The sequence below is a fragment of the Magallana gigas genome, chromosome 3, assembly GCF_963853765.1.
Source record: "Magallana gigas chromosome 3, xbMagGiga1.1, whole genome shotgun sequence".
Lineage (NCBI taxonomy): Eukaryota > Metazoa > Mollusca > Bivalvia > Ostreida > Ostreidae > Magallana > Magallana gigas.
Window position 1 is genome coordinate 28822007 of NC_088855.1, and position 24498 is coordinate 28846504.

Sequence of the window (24498 nt, forward strand, 5' to 3'; positions counted from 1 at the left end):
CTATTTATGGAATTACACTCCCCCCCCCCCATCCCCCTGTGTTTAACAGGCAGACGACAGGTGATCAGGAAAGCTCAGTTTTAATCACTGTGTAGATAAACTCAATCCCTGTGTCAATCAGTGACGAAATGAGCTAAAAACCAAACTATCACTAAAGAATTATAGCGACTACACTGCGTCCTTAATGTTTTATTCAACAATTTATTTTCCAATAATTCCAATTTGTTCATATTTTTACAAGGCAGTGATTTAAAACACTGATTAATGAAATCAGAGAAACAAACGTTTGTTGGTTGTCTCTATCGGAATTTTTTATGGAAAGAAGAGATGATCGAACTATTTAATGAAGCTTACAAACCATGTAATTTTGTTTCATGTGAATTTTATACGTGACGCTGACATGTAAACTGAATCCAGTTTTTCGAAAGACATGTACACTTGTATAGTCATAAGATAACATTTAGTCTTGTTTGTTTTGGTTGCACTGTTCTAATGAAACGAAAACCACACCCTGTATAAAACAACAGACTAGGCTGTAACTCGACCCACGGCACCATTGTCGGTAGGATTTCCAATAGTTACTTTTTGGTCGAATTTTTTGTTGTGCGGCCCTGAACATGATTGGCAGGTAAAGCAAGGAGCAAGTGTTAAATGGTCTCGCGGAGATACAAGTCTTTTCAAAAATTCTCTCTCACTGATCAAGCTTATCAGTAGAAGTACAAGTTCTTTGTTTGCAACTGACAAAAAAATTTCAGTTTTCACAACAAACAGGACAAAAACAATCAGACGAGGAGTCCTCAATGTTTGTCTTTCTTCATTCATTGCTGGTGACTGGAGAAAACACGACATATTCATGCCATTAGTTCAAGCATTCTTTTGTTTAACGGGTCTGTAATTATGATTCATACGATGTGTGGTAATTATTACATGCATGAAAAACCGGTATAGTTTTTTGGGGTGTTTTAATGTAGACAATCCGTCGTTGTTAACCAATTCTTTTAAGCAATAACAATTATATTTAATGACCAAAGCAGATAAGACAAGTATGATAGGGTTAACTATCCTAAAACACGAAAAAATCTTAAGACACTGGTAATACCAAAGATCACACTTTAAAATGAGTTCCCTAATTTGAAACAACAGCAGCTAGTGTGGTACCAAAGATTGAAACTTTAGTGAAGCTTTAAGTATGGAATGCCATAGCTGCCTTAAGGTCAATTTCATTTTATATGAATTGGTATATTTTTATATGCAATGGTAATGTCATTATATGCAGTGCTAACATCATTATATGCAGTGCTAACATCATTATATGCAGTGCTAACATCATTTTATACTATTATTTCACCATTATATTCAGGGGTAAAATCTTTATATGAAGTGGTAACATCATTACGTTATGTCGTAAGATCATTATGTGCAGTAGTTTATTCATTATATGCTATGAATAAATCTTTATATGATATGATAAACTCATATCATACAGAGATAAACTCATAATGAACTATTGTACAATCGTTAAGTTATATGGTACACTCTTCATGTGCAGTTGCGAAATCCTTTTATGCAGTGTAACTTCTTGATATTAGGTGATAAGTTCATTATGTGCAGTACTAACATCATGTTATGGTGTATTAAAACCATTATGTATGGTGGTAAAACCTTTATGTATTGTGGTGAAAGCTTTACATGCAATTGTAAATCCTTTATATGATGTGACAATTTTATAATATGCCGTTGTTGAGTCATTTTATTATGAGGTCAGTTCTTTACATGATGTGATCATTTCATTATATGGAGTAGTAACTTCTTTATATGCAGTCGTAACTCTTTATGATGAGGTTGTAAACTGGTTCTCGCTGAAAAGTTTTAATGGGGAAGAGGCCCAGTTTTATTTTGAAAAAGATGCCGCGTTCGTTGTGTTCCTGGTCAACTTGTCGTTTGTTTTGAAGAGAGAGAGAGAGAGAGAGAGAGAGAGAGAGAGAGAGAGAGAGAGAGAGAGAGAGAGAGAGATGTTCTTGATACATCGATGTGTGATAAATCGAATGAATTTTTAGTAGAGTACGCGTTTAATTTTAAAAGTAAAGTATTCAAAAAATGATTGTACTTTATAGAAATTTAATACCCCCCTCTGCTTCTAGATCCGCGCATACAGTTAGAAAGATCACTTTATGTATCTTGATATTAACATAGAACAATTTGATTTCTACTTGCTATCGTGTTTTAAATATGTATGTAATTCTTTGGAGCTTTTTGAATTAATAAATCTAATTCTGTCTCTTCAAAAACGTTTAAATTGAGGAGTTACTTTGCTCTTGATTGTTATTTAAAATAATTTTAATAGCATCCATATAAACCGTGGTGCTTGGAACAAACTTATCCGTATTTTGCTGATTCATACATTATTGCACGGCTTGCTTTCAAGTTTAACGATGTCGAACAATATGTATATATATATATATATTTTGAAAACGACATATTTTACACAAAAAAAAAATACATTAACTTTATCGATTAATGCGTTACTTCCTCGTTCAGCAGCAAATGTTTTAGCTGTAGAACTGTAGCTCTCTGGTTGAAAAAATTCGGATAGACAAATGACACCCCGAGAAAACCATTGTCAACCGACGCGAAGCGGAGGTTGACAATGGTTTAAGAGGGGTGTCATTTGTCTATCAGAATTATTTTCAACCAGAGAGCTACAGATCTGCAGCTACAAATGTTTATAATGTGAACAAAGTCGGTAACGTTGAAAAAATCAGCACACATGTAAAATATTACAATGACAAGCGTTTTGAAACTTATTTATCCCGACATCATTTATTTTCAAAACCATTGGAATAAGGGTATTACCTTTTCAAAAATTAATTTTAAAAATACCAAGCAGTTAGTCTCGGTGATTATTCGGACATCCTGCGTAACCACTCGGCTATACTAGACACGATGAAGTTTGCTAAGAATTAAAACACCGTTTTTTAACTTCAGAGGTTTTTTTTCGAAGTTTAATCATTAAAAATATGCCTTTTTGAAACAAAAATCGGATATGCCATGAAACCCGTCACATTTTTCAGTGAAACCATTTTACAATTTGTTTAATGCATGGGGGTCTTGAAAAATTAAAATTTCTTAAAATTTCCATGAAATTACCAAAAATTTGCCTCGGGCCCACCTCCCCCCACCCCTTCGGCAAACTTCAGTATTCATCGCCCCCCCCCCCCCCTTGAACATTTTGTATTGATCCGCGTATAAAATGGTCCTATAAAAATGATATGAAGATATCTGCAACAGCCTTATGGAAAATAGCACAGGAACTGCAACACCTTTGTAGGATTTAAAATATATGCCCGGGAGCTTAAAATTTATACAGTGGATGAAACAACCATAAAAAGAGGTTAAGACCAACCAATTTCTTTATTATTTCTTAAAAATGAAATTAATTTTAAGAAAAATGAAAAATAAATTTTTATTTATGTCTATGAATAAAAATCTGTCTATTCTTTTTGTGTTGGAGGCAATAATCAGCGAGGAGTAGCATCTACCTGGTACATTGAAACAAAGGTCTTTCGACTTTGATTTTAAAACGCTTGTTTCATTTTTTGTAATTTCTTTTACGCTTAGATTAAAAGCATACTCTACTAATAATACATTCGATTTTTCACACAAAATGGGTTCAATGATTGATATTATGATATCGATGTTAAAGAACAGATAAACTCAAATTCTCTCTCTCTCTCTCTCTCTCTCTCTCTCTCTCTCTCTCTCTCTCTCTCTCTCTCTCTCTCTCTCTCTTCAAAACAAACGACAAGTTGACCAGGAAATGTGCATCGTCACAACGAACGCGGCATCTTTTTCAAAATAAAATTGGACCTCTTCCCCATTAAAACTTTTCAGCGAGAACCAGTTTACAACCTCATCATAAAGAGTTACGACTGCATATAAAGAAGTTACTACTCCATATAATGAAATGATCACATCATGTAAAGAACTGACCTCATAATATAGTGACTCAACAACGGCATATTATAAAATTGTCACATCATATAAAGGATTTACAATTGCATGTAAAGCTTTCACCACAATACATAAAGGTTTTACCACCATACATAATGGTTTTAATACACCATAACATGATGTTAGTACTGCACATAATGAACTTATCACCTAATATCAAGAAGTTACACTGCATAAAAGGATTTTGCAACTGCACATGAAGAGTGTACCATATAACATAACGATTGAACAATAGTTCATTATGAGTTTATCTCTGTATGAAATGAGTTTATCATATCATATAAAGATTTATTCATAGCATATAATGAATAAACTACTGCACATAATGATCTTACGACATAACGTAATGATGTTACCACTTCATATAAAGATTTTACTCCTGAATATAATGGTGAAATAATAGTATATAATGATGTTAGCACTGCATATAATGATGTTAGCACTGCATATAATGATGTTAGCACTGCATATAATGATGTTAGCACTGCATATAATGATATCACTATTGCATATAAATGAAATACCAGTTCATATAATATGAAATTGACCTTAAGGCAGCTATGGCGTTCCATATTTAAGCATTAGCGATGCCATTTTAATAGTGAAACACTTGCGAAACTGCTATACTATAGACTCAAAACATAAAATACTGAAACTTAAAGAACTAGTAATTGGCAAGCGTGTTTAGAGCTCTCAAAGCAACAGAAGTTCCAAAGTTGGAACCTACGGAAGTGAAACGTGCTATAATTAATACGAAAGAAAGACACGCGAGCAATACCAAAGCTGGAATCAACTTAAACGTGTAATTAGGATTACCAATTATTGAACGGTATCAATAGTTGGAACTTAGTAAAACATGCGCCAGATTGTTGAAACATGCATAAGCGATACCAAAGGTTGAAAATCTAAAGAGTAAACCAACGCCAGGGTAATGGTTTTGTTTTAAAAAGCGTACTGTCCCAGAATACAAAATGTTAAAAATTGGAAAATAAATACCACATTACAGACACCATTATTTCCAAAGGATAATTCATTAATATTGAATGCATATCACAATACCACAGATTGAAATCACTATTATAGATATACAAGTACAAGTATCAATATGAAAAAACGAACAGAAAAGAATATATTAATACCAGAACAAAAAGAGTTCGCGGCATAGTGTTGAAACAACACTATACGTAGAGGGATAAATACAACGAAAGGTATATATTGCACCAAGCATACTAAAGTAAGAAAAAAAAGGTATGGGCCAATAATGTCCAATTTGGATAAAGCAAACCAAATTGTATATAAATTTACAATGAAAAAAATATTCCAGAAAAAATGTCAAGTTATTTATATAAATATTGCAAATCCACGTCTTTGAGAACAAAGAAAAAAATGGCAACAACGTTTGGTAAACAAGTTTTAAGGACTCCTAATATCTATAACATTTTGATCACGAATTGTAATTCAAAGACGACAAATTGATATTGCTCTCCAAAAGTTGTATATCTACATGGATGCGGATTTGTTGGAACACCCCCCTCCCCCCCCCCCCCCCCCCCCAAGTTACTCTTATGAAAAATATAACATTCAGCAATTTTCAGACGTTTTCAATTGAAGTAAATTGAAAAGAATTTCGATTTTTATATTTTTTTATCCACTTCAAACGAACGTAATGAATTCAAATTGATTTTGTCGAACTTTTCTTCAGGTAGGTAATTGTTTATACTTTTAGCGACCGCGTGAAGAAAATTGCTAAAGTTTACAAGCTATGAATTTAGATATCGATTTTTTTTTTTGGGTGTAAGAAATAAAAATAAAACGTTTTTATTTATTAACAACTCTGAAAGTTGACTGTGCCATAAGAACGCCACAATGGAGTCAAAATCGGTTTGTACTCAATCTGGTATTTTTACTTTTTAATTGTTGTCTTATTTTAAATGTGTTGTTTGCCACATACCATTGCAGCTAATATGTCACGTAGAAACAATTACATGTAATTTACTGTATTGTCGTCATTGCTGAACGCAGAGTACAAATAACAGTACAGTTTGCAAATTAGTAGTTATAGTGATCGAGTTATTTCTAGTCATTTTTGATGACGAGTAAATGGTGTCATGATTGACATGAAACGTTGGTAGATGGTTAAGTATGTTATTGGTTGGTTACATATATAGATTATAGTTGCAGGTGATAAGAAATTTATCTCAAATTCGTATTGTACAAGTTGTACCACATGCGAAAAACTCTTGAGTGTGAGGACCAATTCTCCGATTTTCCCCCTGACTTTCAGCATTTGTATTTCAGCAAAAACACCATTGGGGCGTAAAAAAAAAATATTGTAACCAAGCAAATTTTATTATCTTCGATCTCTCGGAGCGATTTCTCTTGACTTATCGTTTGTTGGTTGCGGATGAACGGTTGTACAAGTGACCGGGTTGTTTTCTGGTTTAATTGATATTGTTGGTTTCCTTTGAGTGGTCGTGGATTCTTTACAATTTTGGTGTTTTGTTGGTGATGTCAGTTTTGTCGTTTTGGATAGTACGTCACTGATGGTATCAAAAGTTAGCGCTATTTTCAGTACTTACCAAGATGACCTATCGCCCATCGTTGTATATTTAAATCGTAAACTTTTGAACACGTTTAGATTTTAGTCGTAAATTAAACTACGGCACTATTTGTGACCATATTTAGTGTGGAGCAGTACTAAAAATGGGGGTCATATATAATGGGAATTGCTGATCCCCACTACTAAGGGACCATAAACACATAAACTGTGAAAATTGATGCACTATGGGGGGAAAATAAGTTTATATTAAACCATGTTTTTCATGTTAGGGCAGGGTTATATTGATCCCATGCTGCATATGAAGTAAATCTTAAGAAATCTTTTCTATATATTTCTGGAAATCTAGGTGGTAAACTGATAGAATTTAAAAAAAATGAGCTAAGAAGACTATATCCAAATTATGAATTCAGTGACTGGGTGTCACGTCTGATGCTGGGGGGGGGGTGTATAGATTTTGTTTGTTATTTGATGTTAGTTGCTTGTTTGGACGATTGTAGTTTTTTGTTCTACTTTTTTTCGTTTGTTAGCTTGCTTGATTTGATTGGATACGTGTCTTTTGGTTTTTATTTATCAATTTGATGGTTGTTTAACGTGCGTGATACGTTTGGTTGTATAATTGTTGTTTGTCGGTCAATTTGTTGATTTTTGATAGTTGGACGTTTGTTTGGATGTTAGCTAAAAGTCGATTTGTTTCGTCGTTTGTTATTCGTAGCGATTTTCATCCCTCATTTTCTAAAATACCTGGTAGTTTCAAAAATCCAACTCATTTTTATTATTAACGACATGTATTACACAAATTTAGATCCACTCAGTAAAAAAAAAATAGAAAACCTAGACGATTATATTTTATTCACCTATCGATCGTTATGATTAACATAACACGTTGATTGGAACAATAAATTATCAAAAGTCACTCGTTGTCTCGTTACTTAAAGCCCCATAATTGTGTATTAAATGGCTTATGACTTAACACAAAGAATTAATCGTTATCTCACAACGTTTTATAGAAAACATGGGTTGAAGGCTTTTTACCTTTCAATGGAAGATTAACTGCTAACAAAATAGAAACCATGCACCCCGGTGTTGCTGAACTTAAAAAAAATCTTTTAAAGTAGAAAGACATTTAATAAGAAGAAAGAGGTTTATGTTAATGATAGCTCGTGTAGTTTGTGTAGTATACGTTTTAAAATGGGGTCTATCTTCCCAAAGAAGTGAATGATATATTCATGGTCTAAACTTATTGTTATTGTGATTGGAAAGTGATGATTGGAATGGGTTGTGGATCTTCCAAGATTACTGTACGGGTATGGTTTATGAAATAAATCTCTCTCTCTCTCTCTCTCTCTCTCTCTCTCTCTCTCTCTCTCTCTCTCTCTCTCTCTCTCTCTCTCTGTAATGTTATCGTCATAGATTATCATGGAACCTTTTCTGAGTATTGTGTTTATGAGATAAAATAAACAACAATTAAATCTGATTGCTTAGTAATCAAATTTTGATAACATTTTAAATTTAAAAAAGAATCTTATGCATATATTTTAACATGCATGCATATTTCAACTTTTATATACAAGTTTACATGTAAATCTTACACACTTATCTCTATAAATTCATTAAGTATAAACATTTGTCGTATATTTTGATTTTTTCCCCATTTAAATTTCACGTCACATGAGTAATTTTTCCCCATATAATCGTATTGAAACTCAGAGCCCTGGGTCAAAGGTCCAGACACTGTGTTTAATACGTTCTTCTATACAACTATAAATCCGATCAAGGCGTAATTCCACGAGAATTACACTGTCTTTAAATTCACTGGTGAAAGAATCGGGTGGAATTTAAATTTATTTATTATTATAGCATTTTATTACACGCCGCGTTTTGAATTAGGTTTTACGGACTAGAAAATCTAAAGATTTTCTTTTTTCATTTTTTTTTCTCGCTCAACTCTGATTTACTAGTATATTGTTTGCCATCGTGCATGACAACGAAAAAAAAAGCTTTCTTTTAATCTAAAACTATGTGTCAAACTGGGGTGTTTGCTAGCCAAGAAAGTCAACAGGCAAACAGCAAAGTTTGGTTAAAAAAATTGATCCGACACGTTCCAATAAAAAAAATCACTTAAAATAAATTACTGCTTCCGTTACTGATACACACGCAAAGGAATAATTGAACCAGGTTTTATATTTGTAGTTTTGTACCTCAAACATTTTTCATTTTAGGGTCGGAAAATCATTGTACATGTAGGGTTTTTATATGAAAGATCTTTTAAGAAACACACATCCCATCATTCAAGATAAGCGAAGCCTGTACTATAAATGCGCATAGAAATGAAAACACGAAGATTTCCTTAGGTAATAAAATCGATGCATCAGATCTTATTGATAGCGGGACTGTCGTGATCCAGGGTGGTGAAATAATCTTTTGAAACATAAGCATGATTCCCTGCAGTTTGGTTAATAGCTGGGTGTTGACGTTCTGTGCTTGTGTATTTTTTTCTCAAAAAAGCAGACCGTAGGATAGAAATTCTTCTTTAACCAATCTAAAGTCGCTCTCTGCTTCTTGGGACTTTTTTGTCATTCGTCATTATGTAACACCATGTAAAAGCGAAAGAAATAGGGCTGCCAGTTTTATTCTCTTTTGAGAAGTGGGCAGGTATAGCCTTTATCCAATTCTTAAACGGGAATAGTCTGCCAGCAAAGCGGAAGAAACATCACTGCTGGCTTACCCAATCGCTGTTCGTCTATACAGAAATATTTTAATCCCACTTTGTTTATAAATCTTTTGACAACTGCATTTATAAGAATTACATTGTCCGAATGGAAGAGAATTTATTTACTTAATGAATGTAGGCCTTAGATCAAGGAAAAAACTACTTTTATTTACGTTTATAAATAGAATTTTGAAATCACGTTTCTATTATTTTGGTTTTAGCCAAGGTTTTCTCTCACACAATCTTCACTTTTCTTACATTGTTACATTCAAAGAAAGATATATAAATCTTAGTACAAGGGGATTTAAAGGGTGGATTTTTATGATTAACAAAATAAGACTTAATTACCTTTTTGGACTTTCCAAGGGCCATTGGAAATATTTGCTGGATAAAAAAAACTTTGTTGTTCTTCTGTTCTTCATGTAGATACGTTCCATGTGTTATTTTCGCCCCTTTTCATTTGTAAAGGGTTTTGCCCCGCCTTTGAATTCGCTCAGACAAAGTTATGTTAAAAGAGAAATAATTTAAGACATTAGAATTCGCCCAGTCTTGAATTCGCCCGCTATCAACGAGGACAAGAGGGGCGAAAATAAAACGGGGGCGAATATTTTCTTGTATACAGTAGTTGGTTTCGTGAATGTACATGTATTCTCTTTTAAACAATTCAATACTAGTACATGTTTACAAAACATTTGTCCTAATAATTTCTACAGAGAAACACTTTTCATCTTTTTTTGCAGGAGCATGATATAGAAGGCCAAAAACAGAATGGAGAGAAACCGAGAGAGAATAAGGTAAAAAATTTTGGCAGTACTGTAAACCAAGTACCATACGCTTTCTTTTTATTTGCAAATATCCGATTGAAAACCAATTCGTGACCATTGATTTTAAAATTTAAAGATATCTTATTGAAATTCAAATGGATTGGGTAGCAGACGTTAATTTCGGCGACCAAGTTCTAGAAGTCTAGATATCTAATGCACTAGTTCGTGACGATATACGCAAATATAGGTGCTCGCAAATATTGCGAATATTTATCGCACGCGTAAATTTCTTGGTTAGCAGTGTTTCAGTCTTATGTTTACTTACTTCTACTATTCTCTAGGCTTCCAGATACAGGGCTTTAAGTCATTCTAACAAATCATTATGAAGAGGAAGACTCTTTTTTTTCTTTACTTTATGTAACAATATGAGTTATGATTGGTAATATTTGTCATTTATGGTGATCTATAACTGATCCAATATACATGTATATCATGTATATCACAAATCATCATTTTGTCCTATGCCATAGAATTGTTAAAAATGTTATACCATTCGATTATATAAGCACATTTCAAATTCATTTTAAATGAAGAAGTTGGGTAGGATTTTGGGATTTTGATTTTTGATTGAACATGTACAGTTATTCGAATTGGTCATAAAACTTTCTAAAGTATAAATTAAAGTTGAACAAGTCATGGAACAACAGAGATTTTGGCATAAGAAAGGAAGAAGTAGACGCTAAAATAGGTTTATAGCGCTCTCTCTCTCTCTCTCTCTCTCTCTCTCTCTCTCTCTCTCTCTCTCTCTCTCGTTGAGGGTTGATCTTCTGTTGACTTGATTTTATGTTAAAACACAATTTTTTCCACGAATTTCTTTGCATTTGCTTTTAACATACCGTACGCCTATTAAGTTTCTTTATGATTAGAAAAAATCAGAAAAAAATTGGCTATTTACATAAGTTAAATGGAATGATAATTTATTGTTGCATCGAAAAAGACCTTGAAATGAATAGGTATTTGGATCAAAGATGTCTGTAATGTTCGAAAAAATTTGAATTGCTGAAATGATTTTAATGTTTTGCATTTTTGTATTCAGATATAGGTCAAGGCGACCTTTTAACTGATGCCTATTTAAATGTGGTTTGAAACAAGCTTTGTATTCTCTAAAATGTAATGGTACAAAGCAGTAATATTTGATTAAATCACAGGTACTTGTTTTTGTGAAAATCTTAAAGGAGCATGGTCACGATTTTGGTCAAAAACTATTTTCCCGATTTTATTGTTTACTATGCTTCAGTAAGGCATTCTTAATAAGCAACTCAAATCTGAGTGTCATTTGTTGAGTCATAAGCAAGTTACAGAGCTTACAATTCTGTGCTATGTAAACAAAGCTTTTGTTTACATTTTGAACGTTGAAGTGAAAATTCCAGTTATAGACCTAAAATGAATGTTTTAAACGTTAGGAACTGTTTATTTATGCTTCAAATGAATAAGAAGATTGATATATCAGGTTGAAAAAGATTTTTTAGTGGTATATTGAACCTATGTAAACAAAAACAGGCACGAGCCTTGTTTTATTGACAAAGAATTGTGGGCACTGTATCTTGCGTACAAGTTTACGACTGACTCTAAAATTTTAGGTAATAGTTAATATGCATTCCTAAAGCATTGTAACAATTAAAACAGAAAATAAAATTTGACCAAAATCGTGACCATGCCCCTTTAATTAATCTTATAGTCCTATAATACTAAGCAGTAGAAATAAGTGCCTGTGGTTCAATACATGCATGATGACATTGAAAGAAAATGATCTCAGAAAAATATCCCTCCAGTTTTTACTTGTGCAAAAAAATTTGTTGAATTTAAAAAAAGAATAAAGAAATAGGATAAAAGGAATGGCGCCATAAATCATTTATATTGAACAACAAACTTTTACTGGTTGTCTTAAAAAATGTATATCATTAACATCGAATAAATGTATTTTCGATAAAAGGGTAATGTCAGAAGAGTCCATAAAGTTTAGAATTTATAACAGTTATTTTAATGAATAAACAAAAGGTAAAGGAAAGTGTTATGTTATCAATGACACTTGATCTAGATAATATATGGATTTCATTGGTTAAGCGATGTTTTGCAGGACGAGAAAATTGATTGGCTACCCTAAACTCCTCTAAATAGTCTCGAAAACTGTGTCTTTTAAATGCAGATTAAAGTAAATCTTCTTAGAGGTATTCTATAATTTAAATGTTTGACATCTTTATGGAAAGTGTTGAAATTAATGTTTATTTTCGGTAAACAAATTTGCTGTTTGTGACTATTCTTGTGTAATTTTGAAGAGTGTTTTATGGTGTTGTAAAATATAAAGGTATCGTTTAACAACACTTTGAAATTAGTTGTAAATTAGAATAGAAGTATAGGGGAGGTTGACCGAAATCTCTCTCTCTCTCTCTCTCTCTCTCTCTCTCTCTCTCTCTCTCTCTCTCTCTGTGTGTGTGTTAGATGAAACGGGATAAAGTGGATCTCTCCTGCAGTTTGGTTTATAGCTGGGTATTGACGTTTTGATCACTTCATAGTATTTAAAGAAGGATTCTCTCTTACTTATATTTTCAGCAATTGGACGATTGATTAAATATTCAAATAGCTCTTGATGAAATGTATTGGACTATACATTACAAAATCTATTCATAGTGTTATCCCAGACAAAGACGCTGGAAAATGTAAATATCAAAAATGCAGTTTATGTACTAGTATCCGGCATCAAACATGACTATGATAGACTTTGTGGTACATTAACTATAGGCCTATATTGCATCCTAATGATATGTGTGGTTTATCACTTCGTTACAGGGTCTATTTGTGCGTGCAAAAGCGTTATCAATTTAAAAAAAAAACTTTGTTTATTCAGACTGAAGTGTTTGAGATTGTTCTACACAAGCATAATGATCTACATGTTGCTTGGCTCATCCAGTTTGTTTGTATCTTATGTATATATGTTTATATAACTTTTACCTCTTGTACCGTTTATATGGTTGTGAGAGAATAAATAAATTTAAGTGAATTATAAAGTTTATATTATGTGCTTGTTTTAGATGTTTATCTAAGTGATAAAGAAAAATAAATATTCATACAATATTAAAGTTTCCCCCATAAGATGCTACATCACAAGATAAAGTTCAAATGTACTAGAATAAACAATCTAGCATATTTTACACCTGTAAGTTTATAGTTCTCTTATAACGAAACAGCTTTTCAAATTGTCTTGGCAAGTGTGATGGAAAATCAACAGAAGACTTAAAATATGTATAACTATTTGCTTAATAAACTTTCAAGGTAATTGCAGTGCAGTGCAAATTTAGTGCGTATTAAACTTTCACTGTCATCTTAAATTGTATGAAAACATGATGCTCAAGTTTATAGAATAAAAATTCAAATTAGAATCGGGAAATCTCTACCATGATATATTTATGCGTCTTAAAATTAGACATTGCATGTTTTATGAATCTCTTCAAAGTATCTTCGAGTGCTTGGGTTTACTTATGAGCACATAGTAGATTTTTTCCGGGGGTAGTTAAAGTACAATAAAATAAATGATCCTAGCACAAGAATAAATACCCGTATAAATCAATAATTTATTATCCAACATGAAGAAAGTTTCTTTGTAATAAATTGCTTCACATGCCAAAGCGAAAAGGTAGCTAGATATGACTTCCGTATCGCCTTTGTAAATATGAACAGTCCAATGGTCTCTTAGTTTACTTATAGGAAGTTCTTTAAAAAGTTGGAGATAAGTTTTAACTTTATCAGATACTCTGAAAACTTCATCCATAAAACATGACCGTAGCTGGTTAAAACTTGTGCTGGGACTGAATTATGGGCAAGAAAACTAAGGTAATATGATGATTTTAATTTCTTGTTTATAAGTGATTAAAAAAGATTATTTTTTTAAATATAAAATGTCAAACTCAAGTGCTTCTATGTAAAATAAGTTAAACTGTATTCATGACTTGAATGTAGATTTTATACAGGTGAATCTCTCGTCACTTTTTCTGGCACGGTATGACCGATTGCGTTTTATCTTTTTAATTTACTTGATTTATTTTTGGTCATATTTCTGAAACTATTATTACATCTTGGCTTCAAACGTTTTCCAATACTAGTAAATTGATTGCAATTTAAACGGTCAGACACACGCGTTTAATTTAGCTTTACTTAGCTCTAATAGTATTTTGTTTTAAGAATTTATCATTGATTGGAATTTAGATTTGAAATAAATTTAACCAAAATAAAAAAAAAAACCAAGGGACTTCCCCTCTCAGGAATATCCCCTGGTTTTTTATTTAGCGTACCTTCATGAGTTCCCCCTACCCGTTTGATCACATACGACATTTAAAATATCGATTTAAAGGTCTCTGGATATATTGTTTACACGGAGTCACAATTTGTATTTTAACAAATGCTTTGAAAAGTTTTGGAATGAGGTTGTAACACACATTGAGATGTGTTAGGAAGTAGTAGACCTGTGTGCTTTGTTCGCGTTGATGGGAAGTAAAAATAAAAAATAATTGTTGACAATGGGAGTAATTTCATCCAAAAAAAATCCGGACCCCGAGGCCCCGTCCTCAACGGAGCCTTCGTTTGGAAAACCTAAGGTAAACTGTGGCCTATTTCGTGGGTTCATTTACTTATTATGTTTACGTTAAATGAATGACAAGTATTTTGTAATTTTTATATCGACCAGTTAAACATCTTCTTCTAATGAAACTTTTTAAAAATCTGGGCAATTGTAGTAGTTTTGAGTCTAGTTAATTTGGGGTATTTTGAAAATGCTGTCGGTTGACTTGTTTTTTTTGTTTTGATTTTGTTTTGGTGTGGACATCAGTCGGCTTCCAGTTTGGGAACAAGCCCATGTGTATTTTGTTAAGTCAAAAAATTCCACTTACAAAGATAGTGGTGAACGATTGGAAAATGAAATCGAAACTACAGTTCGTGCTTATTTGTATTTCCCAGAGTTATCGTCCTTAGTTTAAATATGATTTGCGATAACAATTTTTATAAAAAACGATAATAAAATGTTTATAAAAATTAAAATGTATTACATTTGAGACAAAAATATTCTCTAGACAGTATACATTTTCATTCGAAGCGTAAAAAAGAAAAAAATACCAAGCAAGAATCCTTCTCAATTTATATAAAAGAAATTAAAATTATAGAGCCCTTGTGCACTCATTTACAACGTTACATAAGAAATTGTCGTCTTGATCGTTTTATGATTAAATGTTTGAAAAGAAAAAACCACGCAACACTCTCACTTGATTAATGTGGATTTACAGCTTAACAGTTGAAAAGGTTATATAGCGATATATATCCAGTCCGAGAGATTTTCTAAAGGGTGTTAATCGCCTTTGACCATTGCTAATACACTGAAGCCCAACAATGGTAATTCTATTTATCCATGTATAGCATTCATTTATTCCTAAGCGGCCTATGTTGTGAAATGTTAACTTTACCGTTTGTCAAACACCGTGTAGCGGGGCTTTATGAAAGCGTTTCAAGAAAAGTTTGTTCCTGTGTACTGTATTTTATACTATTTTGGGGGCGACCGTGTAATCATCCTTAATCTCCGAAGCGGTCAGTTAGCAATTGTTCATATTATATCCATGCATCATTTCCCCGTGTTAAAAGTAAGAACTTGATTTGGATAAGTAACATGTATAGCACTTAGCTTTTTGTACTTGAGGGACAAGGGAAATTTTTTTGGATGTTTCGTTATGATTTCTCTTCGAGTTTTGCGTGAAACGCAAGCGGCAGCTAGTAAAAAGGTTAGTGGGTTTGGTTGTTTGTGGTTGATAGACCTTTTGTAAAAGTAATTTTGAGGGATTATGTAAGTCTTTTTTTTTTACAACAGTGCCGTTGTAATAGTCTTGTTCCATGACCAAAGCGACTATTTTCGTCTTTGTCTGAAACTAATTAAACTTGTGTCCATCAAATTGATTCATCGGAAGATCTTTACGGAATAGACAACTGTCTTTAATTTAACAATTTTGCAGAAAGATAAAAAGGTACATGTAGATTTGGAATATATGATGTATTAAAACCGATGATACAGCCTCATGTTTTTGAATCACCCATTGATTGTTATCTACATATACTGTCATTGTAAACAAGTTGCAGCCTTAGTGAACAGCATATTCTATGATGTGTTATTCAGAATCTTTGCAATGAAACAATTAACTGATCATAAAGTAAAACTCCGGTAAATAACTTTAATTGAATTTTTAATTTTTTTTTTTTACTATTGAAACAGTTATCTCCGCCCTTACTAAATCACTAATTACTGATGTAATTTCACTGGTGTCACTTTCAAACATTTTAGCAGTCATAAAATAGGACTCAATTTTACTCCCTTTAAACCAATGAAAAAAAAAATCAATTGCTATGCGAGAAAGAAGCCCTTTCATGTCGTAATTTTACTATCCCGACCACTATTCGTTCCGTCCAAAGATATATAAACGAGAATTGAGTAAACTTTGGAATGTCTATTACTAGTGTCAGTCTATAATTGTCAAAGAACGAGCACGAATGTTCAATAACTAATCCTGGAAGATAAACATCCACAATGCCACCGTTGTCACCCGACCGGGAAAGCAGACGGTTTTGAGATGACATTAGTAAAACATGTCTGCCGATTTCTGCCAGAATTATCAAACAGACATTTTTGAGATAGAGTTGTTTGAATAATTTTTCTTGTCTGTTTTCTTCTGAAGGTTGCACCGGAACTGGGTCGTCTGCTCTCCACTTACCAGTTGATCCCGTCTTTCAAAGAATGCGCGGAGTTGCACTGTTTTGCAGACGATGTGGAGAAGGCCAAACTTCTCCCGCCGCCTGTTCCACCCACAACAAAGAAGCACGAGATCTTTGACATCAACAAGTACAAGAAAGTGGACGAACGGGCCGTCAAGGTATGGGGAAAAAAATTCTTTTCGTTCGATGATCTATTAGTCTAGAACGATGTGGGTTTTTTTTGAGGGGGTATCTTTTGATATCATAACTTCCCACACCATCATATCACTAAAATTTTATAACATTACTGCATTTCTTTTGGTTTTCGTTTTACTTTTTTCTTCGCGTGGTTCAAATATGCCTGCTGATATCAAAACATCAATATAATGACTAGAAGCTTTATTATCTTGTATCATTTCTTCTGAGTTATATGTCATCCTTTTTTGTTATGTGGAACTTTACAACTTCCGTGCAATATCATGACAAATAAAGCTTTGATATCTTAAAACATTTCTTTTGAAGTTTCGTTGATCCATTTTTGCGTTTTCAGGCCCCGTCCAAGTTACTGAAGCAGCCCCTGAGTAACCTGGTGGAGTACCTGACCGAGGGCTTGGAGGATGATCTGTCCAAGGTCCGCGCCATTTACCGCTGGGTCACGTGTCAGCCCGTGGACAGCATGAAGATCCCCAACAAGGAACCTTCCCAGTCCCATACCATGTTCCAACTGTGGCGGATCAAACATCGCAAAGGAAACTATGCCCAGCTGATCAGCCTTCTATGTCGGTATGTTGACACTTTTTATATGTTTATTCTTCATCCTGGAGAAAACAATCAAAGTTTTAAAATATTTATAATTATACATGTACAAATAAGCTTATATTTTTTTTCTTTTTACGCAATTAGGCATTGGATTGCAATTCATTGTTTTACTTGTTGTTTTTGTTTTTTAAAAGTGAACGATGCCAGAACTTTAGATTATAATAGCATTTTGCAAAGGTTACAGTAATCACATGCAACAATTGCTTTGCAGATTTGCTCAGCTGCCTTGCATAATAATCCATGGAAAATTAAAAGGATCTACATACGAAGTTGGCGAGAAGTTGGACGAGGAGCAACATTATGGCGAATGGAATGCTGTTCTGGTTGATGGAAACTGGCGTTTCATCAACGCATACTGGGGCACATGCGCAGAGGGTGGAACGGAAGAAGAGATGTGGGAGGTTGTGGATAAGGGGGATGGAGAATTAAAGGGTGACCAACAAAGCAGACAGTTGTTCTATTCTTGTGACGAGAACTATTTTCTGACTGACCCTGACCAGATGGTCAGTACACACTTGCCGAGTCAGCCATCGTGGCAGCTTCTGGCAAATCCGGTTACGGAGGACGACTTCACGGAAAATGCATTTTTGAAAGACAGATTTTTCAACATGAATCTGAAATTAAAGAAACCAAAGAAATGTGTGGTTATGTGTCAAAGTGAAACAGAATTAGTTTTCGAAATACCGAAAGAACGATCATTGAACCTTGATTTTCAGCATTTGTTGTTCAGAATGAAATCAACACAAGGGAACCTTCCACGGTATGTAGAGAAAAAAACCTGGTTCTTCTGAGTTTAAATTTAAACAATTAATAAGCTTTTATTTTGATTATGAAGTATGAGACATAATATTCCAATTTATCTTTTCTATAGGTACGATCGATATGTATTTCTGCAAAGAACAAATGATGAGACGCTTCAAATTCGCGTTCGATCCCCGGTTGCCGACACGTTCCGTTTCGAACTTGTTGGGAAGGATGTAACGGTGAGAGATAAGACATACGACTATGACTGGATCGCCATATACAAACTAGTGTTCGGAAAAGACGATGATTCGATTGAGCCTTTCCCAGAATGTCCGATCATAGGTTGGGGGCCTGGTCGGGCGATGATGGAATTCGGCTTGGCACCGATGAGTCATTTCGGAGGAGAAATAAAAAACAGAGACGATGGGAAGATTGAGGTTAAATTCGGAACAACCAGTGACAAGGACTGGAATAAAGTAAAAATCCACGGAGAATTAGTCAAGGGAGGTGGTGAAAGCGAGCCTCTACCTGATCACGTGATTCATCGCGTGGAAAACGGTGACGTCATATTCAATGTTAACACACCAAAAACCGGCGAGTACGCTCTGAAGCTGTACGCAAAAGGCGAACGGGACAAAGAGGCTAAGAACATTTGTAATTACATGATTACTTCGGAGCAGAAGGGAGAGAACTATGCGTTTCCTCGTGGATTCCAAGGTGGTCTTGGGCCTAAAGAAGCGTTCAATTCGCTTGGTCTTCGAGCGCTTTCGCACCAATCTGGCATGATAGAGACTGACGAGGAAGTGCTAGAAATTTCTTTCGAAAAAACTAATGAGAATATTGAACTGTCTTTAAGCCTTACGGGAAATACAATTCGACCAGAAATGGCCAAACGATTGATAGAGGAAACAGTGGAAGGCAATATAGTAACTTACAAAGTAAGACTGCCGCAGACTGGTAATTACGGAATCAAAGTAATGGGAAATCGCGGGAGAGGGAACGAGAACGTGTATGATTACGTGGTACAGTACAAGAAATCCCACAAAAAGAAATCCAAGCCTTCGCAAAATGCGGCTCCAGAAATGCCTAAACCTCCCCCCGAGCCACAAGTACAGAGAGATCGTAAGTAGTTGTTATGCTTTTTGATAGCTATATATATTTGACGTAACCATAGGCACTGTACATGCAATGCAATGTGTTAAAATGTATTTAAAAACAATGAATATCATCAGTTTCTGTTTTCTCTTCATGTTTACAGCAAGATTAACTGAATACATTCAAACGATGAAGAGAGCCATTCAGGAGCAAAACGAGACCGACCTGGAGCTAGCTCTTGACGACCTCAAGAATCTTGGTCTACCAACCGTGAAGGATGAAATCCAATATGGCGAGACCGAGCTTGATGTGATGCGGTGTCGGCGAGGTACGGTGATTTTACTGTGGCTTCATGTGTAAATAGTTATGTCAAAATTATTTTCAACTAAAACGAAGACAGGAGAAGTGATTATGAACGGCTTTGAAATATTTAGATCTTTTAACGGTGCTAACTGTCCTTTGGCATGGTTACTTTTGGGTCTTTCAACTAATATGTACCATCATTTACTGTGAAAAGGCACTTACATATTAGTAGACTCTGCCCCATAGATCAAAAACGAAACATAGGGGGTTCTGCTCCTGACTCCCATGGTGTTTGATGCTGTAAATTGCAACTCAATTTTGTTCTATCACCAAGTCTTTAATGGTAATTTATATAAGTTTTCCCTGAATAAAATATACTACTTTAAAATTACTAGAAGATATTCATGTAACCACTTTGAAAAATAGTAAACTGTTTGTTAGCACTTAAGGTATCTAAATAAATTATTTCAATTTTTCAACTGCGACTTTAGTTCCCAATGAACATCTTTTAATATAACGCTCAAAATGGCAAATCTCATAGAAATAAAGACAACTTAGGTAAAATGTATATTGATGAAAATAAGATACAAATATAGTTGAATTTTCTGTTAAGTTTTTGTTAATAGTTAATAGAAACAAAAGTGTAGTTTTTAACACCTTGCACAGTCTATGTTTGTTGTTCAAATCTTGCACAAGTTACCCGAGTAGTTATATTTCCCTTTTCTTCAAAACCTTATCAGCCCGTATAGCCATTGAAAAGTTGCCAATCTGCAATTGTACATTGATTTTTAACAAATTGATTAACACACACGATAAACCATTACTTTTTTTAAAAAAAATTTAATATAGAACTTAACGAAGCTACAGAACTGAAGGACATGGACGCATTAAAGAGCGCCCTGCAGCTGACAAAGACTAAGAATGTGGAAAACCGACTGACCGAAGAAGTCGTTCGCGCCAAAGCAATGCTTGATCGTCTGCGGAACATCGCCAAACTCATGCACGCTGTACTGGGTCTGGATCAGAAAACGATTGCAGAAATCAGAGGTATGAAACATACTATATATTATATCAGAAGCGTTATATTCGAAGCTGGTGATAAAAACCCAGAGTGCAACTGAGTGCATCAGAGTGCAGCTAATTAAGTAATTTGTTTCACTTTGTTGAGCTTACGTAACAAACACACGTCCCCCAGTGTTTCACAAAAAAAAACAATGATAAATTTTGAAAATTGTTTTCATTATTTGATTCAATAAATCACGATTAATTGGTTTAATTTAGAAAGTTTATTGTAGAAAAAGATTTATTTCTAACCTGATCCTCTGATATTTCAGGATATCAACATCCGCCTCCGGCTGTACATCACGTGATGATGGCGTCACTGCTGTTGCTAGGACACTGGGAGGAGGAAACTGAGGTAAGAAAACTGCTTTTGAAACCAGTCTTTTTATTAGTTTGTGTGTTTGTGTAGTACAACCAACAATTTTTTAGAAGTTGTATATAGTTGCATTAGTAATTTTTTTTGGTAGTGATATTTTTGTATGTGTAATAAACATAAATAATTGGGTATAGTAGTTTTGTTTTTAAACAATACATGTACATGCATGTAAATATACTAGTAGTGCTCCGAATACATTTACATGTTTATTTTGGTAAAAATAACATCACTTAACAATACTTTTTAGAGCAATTTCATTGCACTTATCTGTTTCAAAACATAACTTAAAATGTGAACAAATTACTGAAAAGAAATTGATTACTATAGTTAATATGATGACTTGTTATAATAAAACTTTTTTGCTAATGTTCAAAGAAAATTGTGAAGCGTTACAAGGACCCAGACTTCCATTGTACAAGTGTGAGGGCTTCAAGCATATTTAATCTTATACATAACCCTGCATTAACTCAGCTGTATGAGCAACCATTTGAACGAATTGTATGCTTTAACTTTGTACATAAGAAATAAAAAACCCTCCCTGCAATGTAATTGCGTGTCGAACGACAATTACACGTTTATTACTTTTATATCTACGTTATATGAAACATATTTATAGTCAAAAATTGCCAAGAACTGTGATGTATGCATGCACCTTATATAATTGCTTTCCATATTCTAGAATGTAGATTTAAACATGTGGTGAACTCAGAATTATAAATTCTGGTTTTAGAAATTTACAACTTTATACATTATTTGTGAACAATCATATTGAAAGGAGCTCATTATATAAACAATGCTTACTTTATTTGTGTATTTTCTGGTGTTTTTTTTTATTGCTGTTGTTTTTGTTGCTGCTTTCGATCTGTTTTTGCAGTGGTTATTACATGTATAATGTTTAAATTTGAAAACTTGTGGGGAAAAAAGATTAATCACATTTTAAGCATTTATTTATTCAGATAGCTTTATCAATAATTTCGGAACAAAATAATTTTAAATCAAATAGTTTACATCGTACTTTTTCCTTATTTCCGTAGGACTGGAAGAACGTACAAATCGCTCTTGGAAAGCTGGGAAAAGACTCTATTAAGCGAAAAATTCAAGAACTGAAAGTAAATGACATACCACTAGATGTCGCTTTGGGAGCACGTGACTTGATTCGAGATTTCACTTTAGATCAAGTGCGCATGGTCAGTGCTGGTGGAGCAACGTTTTATATTTGGGTATGTTCACAACTGAAACTCTTCTAATTTACTTCTCGATCTAGAATACCATTGTTTTGACTTAAATTTACATGCAGTTGGTTAATTTCTCTTTCTGTGAATCCTTCATCATAGTTTTTTACAACCTGTGACGTAATACATTTTGACTATTTTTATTTATTTAGGTCCGAGGCTTGACAGAGGAAATAGAGAAGAGAAATGCAGAAATAGTACATACAGTTCGTCCACGAACGAGTCAGCGAAGAAAAGAGAAAACTTCACTCGGATAAAGGGAAGCAATAAATCAAATAACCATGAATCGTCTCTGTTGCCAAATAGTTGCCTTTCATTTATATATGAAATCCATTGTATATAATTATTAAAAGTTATTATCATGTAATGCACTTTTAAAGATCCATTTTATTTATTTATTCAAAATATAATTAAATGTGAATGAGTTAACATTACATGGAACATGTACTTATTGCACAAGAATAATATCGTACTGTTTGGCCACATGATTTCAAGTGTGGTATTTTTCAGAGCATTTTGACTTTTTTTTAAATTTTTTATAATCATGTATTTATATATGTACTGTAACTTAGGAGAGTTTGTGACTGTAGTGTGTGTTTGAGTGACTGAAATCGATCATTTATAAGCTATTCCACATAGAGTCATGTCTCGTTGCTTTTATTTGAATTCCAAGTATTTTCCTATCCGTTCGTCAATATTTTTTTTCTCTGTAAACTGTGATGTTTTCTGTGACATGTAAATAAACTCCCGTCCAAATAGCGTTTATTGTGAGACTATTGCGTCACCCATCCTGCTTGTTTATTTACCATAAACCAATAGTATTATGTACAGATTCAAAATAAAGTTATGTTTTGTTTAATTTTGAGTAATAAAATTATTCGGTATACTATTTTTGTCTTGTTTTCAAACTGGTTATAGAAAAAATAGCCACCAGCGTTCTTCTCTCACTTTAAAATGATTGTCAAAAATAGAGGTTTAGTTTATACATTCATGTTGGAACATTTTCAGCGAATCATTTTACGTTTTATTATAAACTTTAACAAATGTTGGTAGGTTTTGTCACCAGACCAAATTTGAGGACCATTCATTTGTTTGCCAATCATCAACTTCGAAAGTTGTTTCGTAAGAAAAATGTTTTAATCCTATTACTTCAGACATTTTTTCTGCTAAAACTAAATCAGATAAGTAAAAATTACAATATTAATTGTTTGTGAATTCACCCAATTGTAATCATTTTGATATATATTTTTCGTCGTATAAGCATAAGCGCATGTTTGTGCAATGAAAACTTCACCCGACATTATAAAACTAACAGACTTTATGTTGTGTGTTGTATTATTATACTAATGGGGAAACTTTATCACTGAAACAAGTCTCTGTGGCACTTGTAGTCAGTGCGTGATAACCCTTAATGATTTTGGGGTCGAAAGGTCTCCCCAAGTTTTTTTTCTTTGCAAACACCGTATCAAAAAGTGTTGGAGTGTTGTAAACAACGTACCGTATTAATGGTCTCATTCACCGTTTAAGGTGGCTCTATACACCACTTTTTGATGACGCAGTACGCAAAAAAGTAAATCTGGAAACATGCATTTCCGGTACTGGCTGATTTAAACTGAGGTGAATTGTATGGGAACCGCTATTTTGAAAAAATTGTTAAATGGATAGATTTAATTTGATAATTGGAAAATTCATTACTTACAAGTAATGTGGCATGTGACACCTTCACGTTGTGTGGTATTATTTATCGAAATAAACAATAAAATCAAGTATAAATTTTTAAAGAGTTTCTTTAGCATCATCGATATGTTACACCGTAGCGCAGTGGATTAGTGGGTTCACTACAAATCAGTAGGTCATGAGTTCGATTCCCGTTGAGAACAATAATCTTTTTAACTTTCCAAAAACTTCTAAAACGTATTTTTTGGTTGAATACCGTGAAAGAAAATTCTAAACAGGTAAAAATATTTCAATTATAATATACTTTAATGCACATTAATATCGACACCTACATGTAACGGGGATAAGAGGGTTGCTTTGAATTT

The 24498-nt window shown here is 33.5% G+C and overlaps 1 protein-coding gene across 7 annotated transcripts; it reads left to right on the forward strand.

The window, feature by feature from the left end:
* The first annotated feature begins 5870 nt into the window (after positions 1–5870).
* Positions 5871–23345, forward strand: LOC105321832 (uncharacterized). 7 transcript variants are annotated; one of them, XM_066079148.1, is made up of 12 exons: positions 5871–5892; positions 10022–10075; positions 16810–17004; positions 17376–17608; positions 17856–18404; positions 18516–19510; positions 19647–19811; positions 20636–20833; positions 21121–21203; positions 21600–21644; positions 22259–22444; positions 22609–23345. In XM_066079148.1, exons 1-12 carry the CDS (start codon positions 5878–5880, stop codon positions 22711–22713), a joined length of 2823 nt encoding a protein of 940 aa, XP_065935220.1. In that variant the 5' UTR covers positions 5871–5877; the 3' UTR covers positions 22714–23345. The 7 variants fall into 7 exon arrangements, with proteins under 7 accessions (XP_065935220.1, XP_011418596.3, XP_011418597.3 ...); XM_011420294.4 differs by lacking the exon at positions 5871–5892 and adding an exon at positions 7680–7875; XM_011420295.4 differs by lacking the exon at positions 5871–5892 and adding an exon at positions 7680–7869.
* Positions 23346–24498: the final 1153 nt, after the last annotated feature.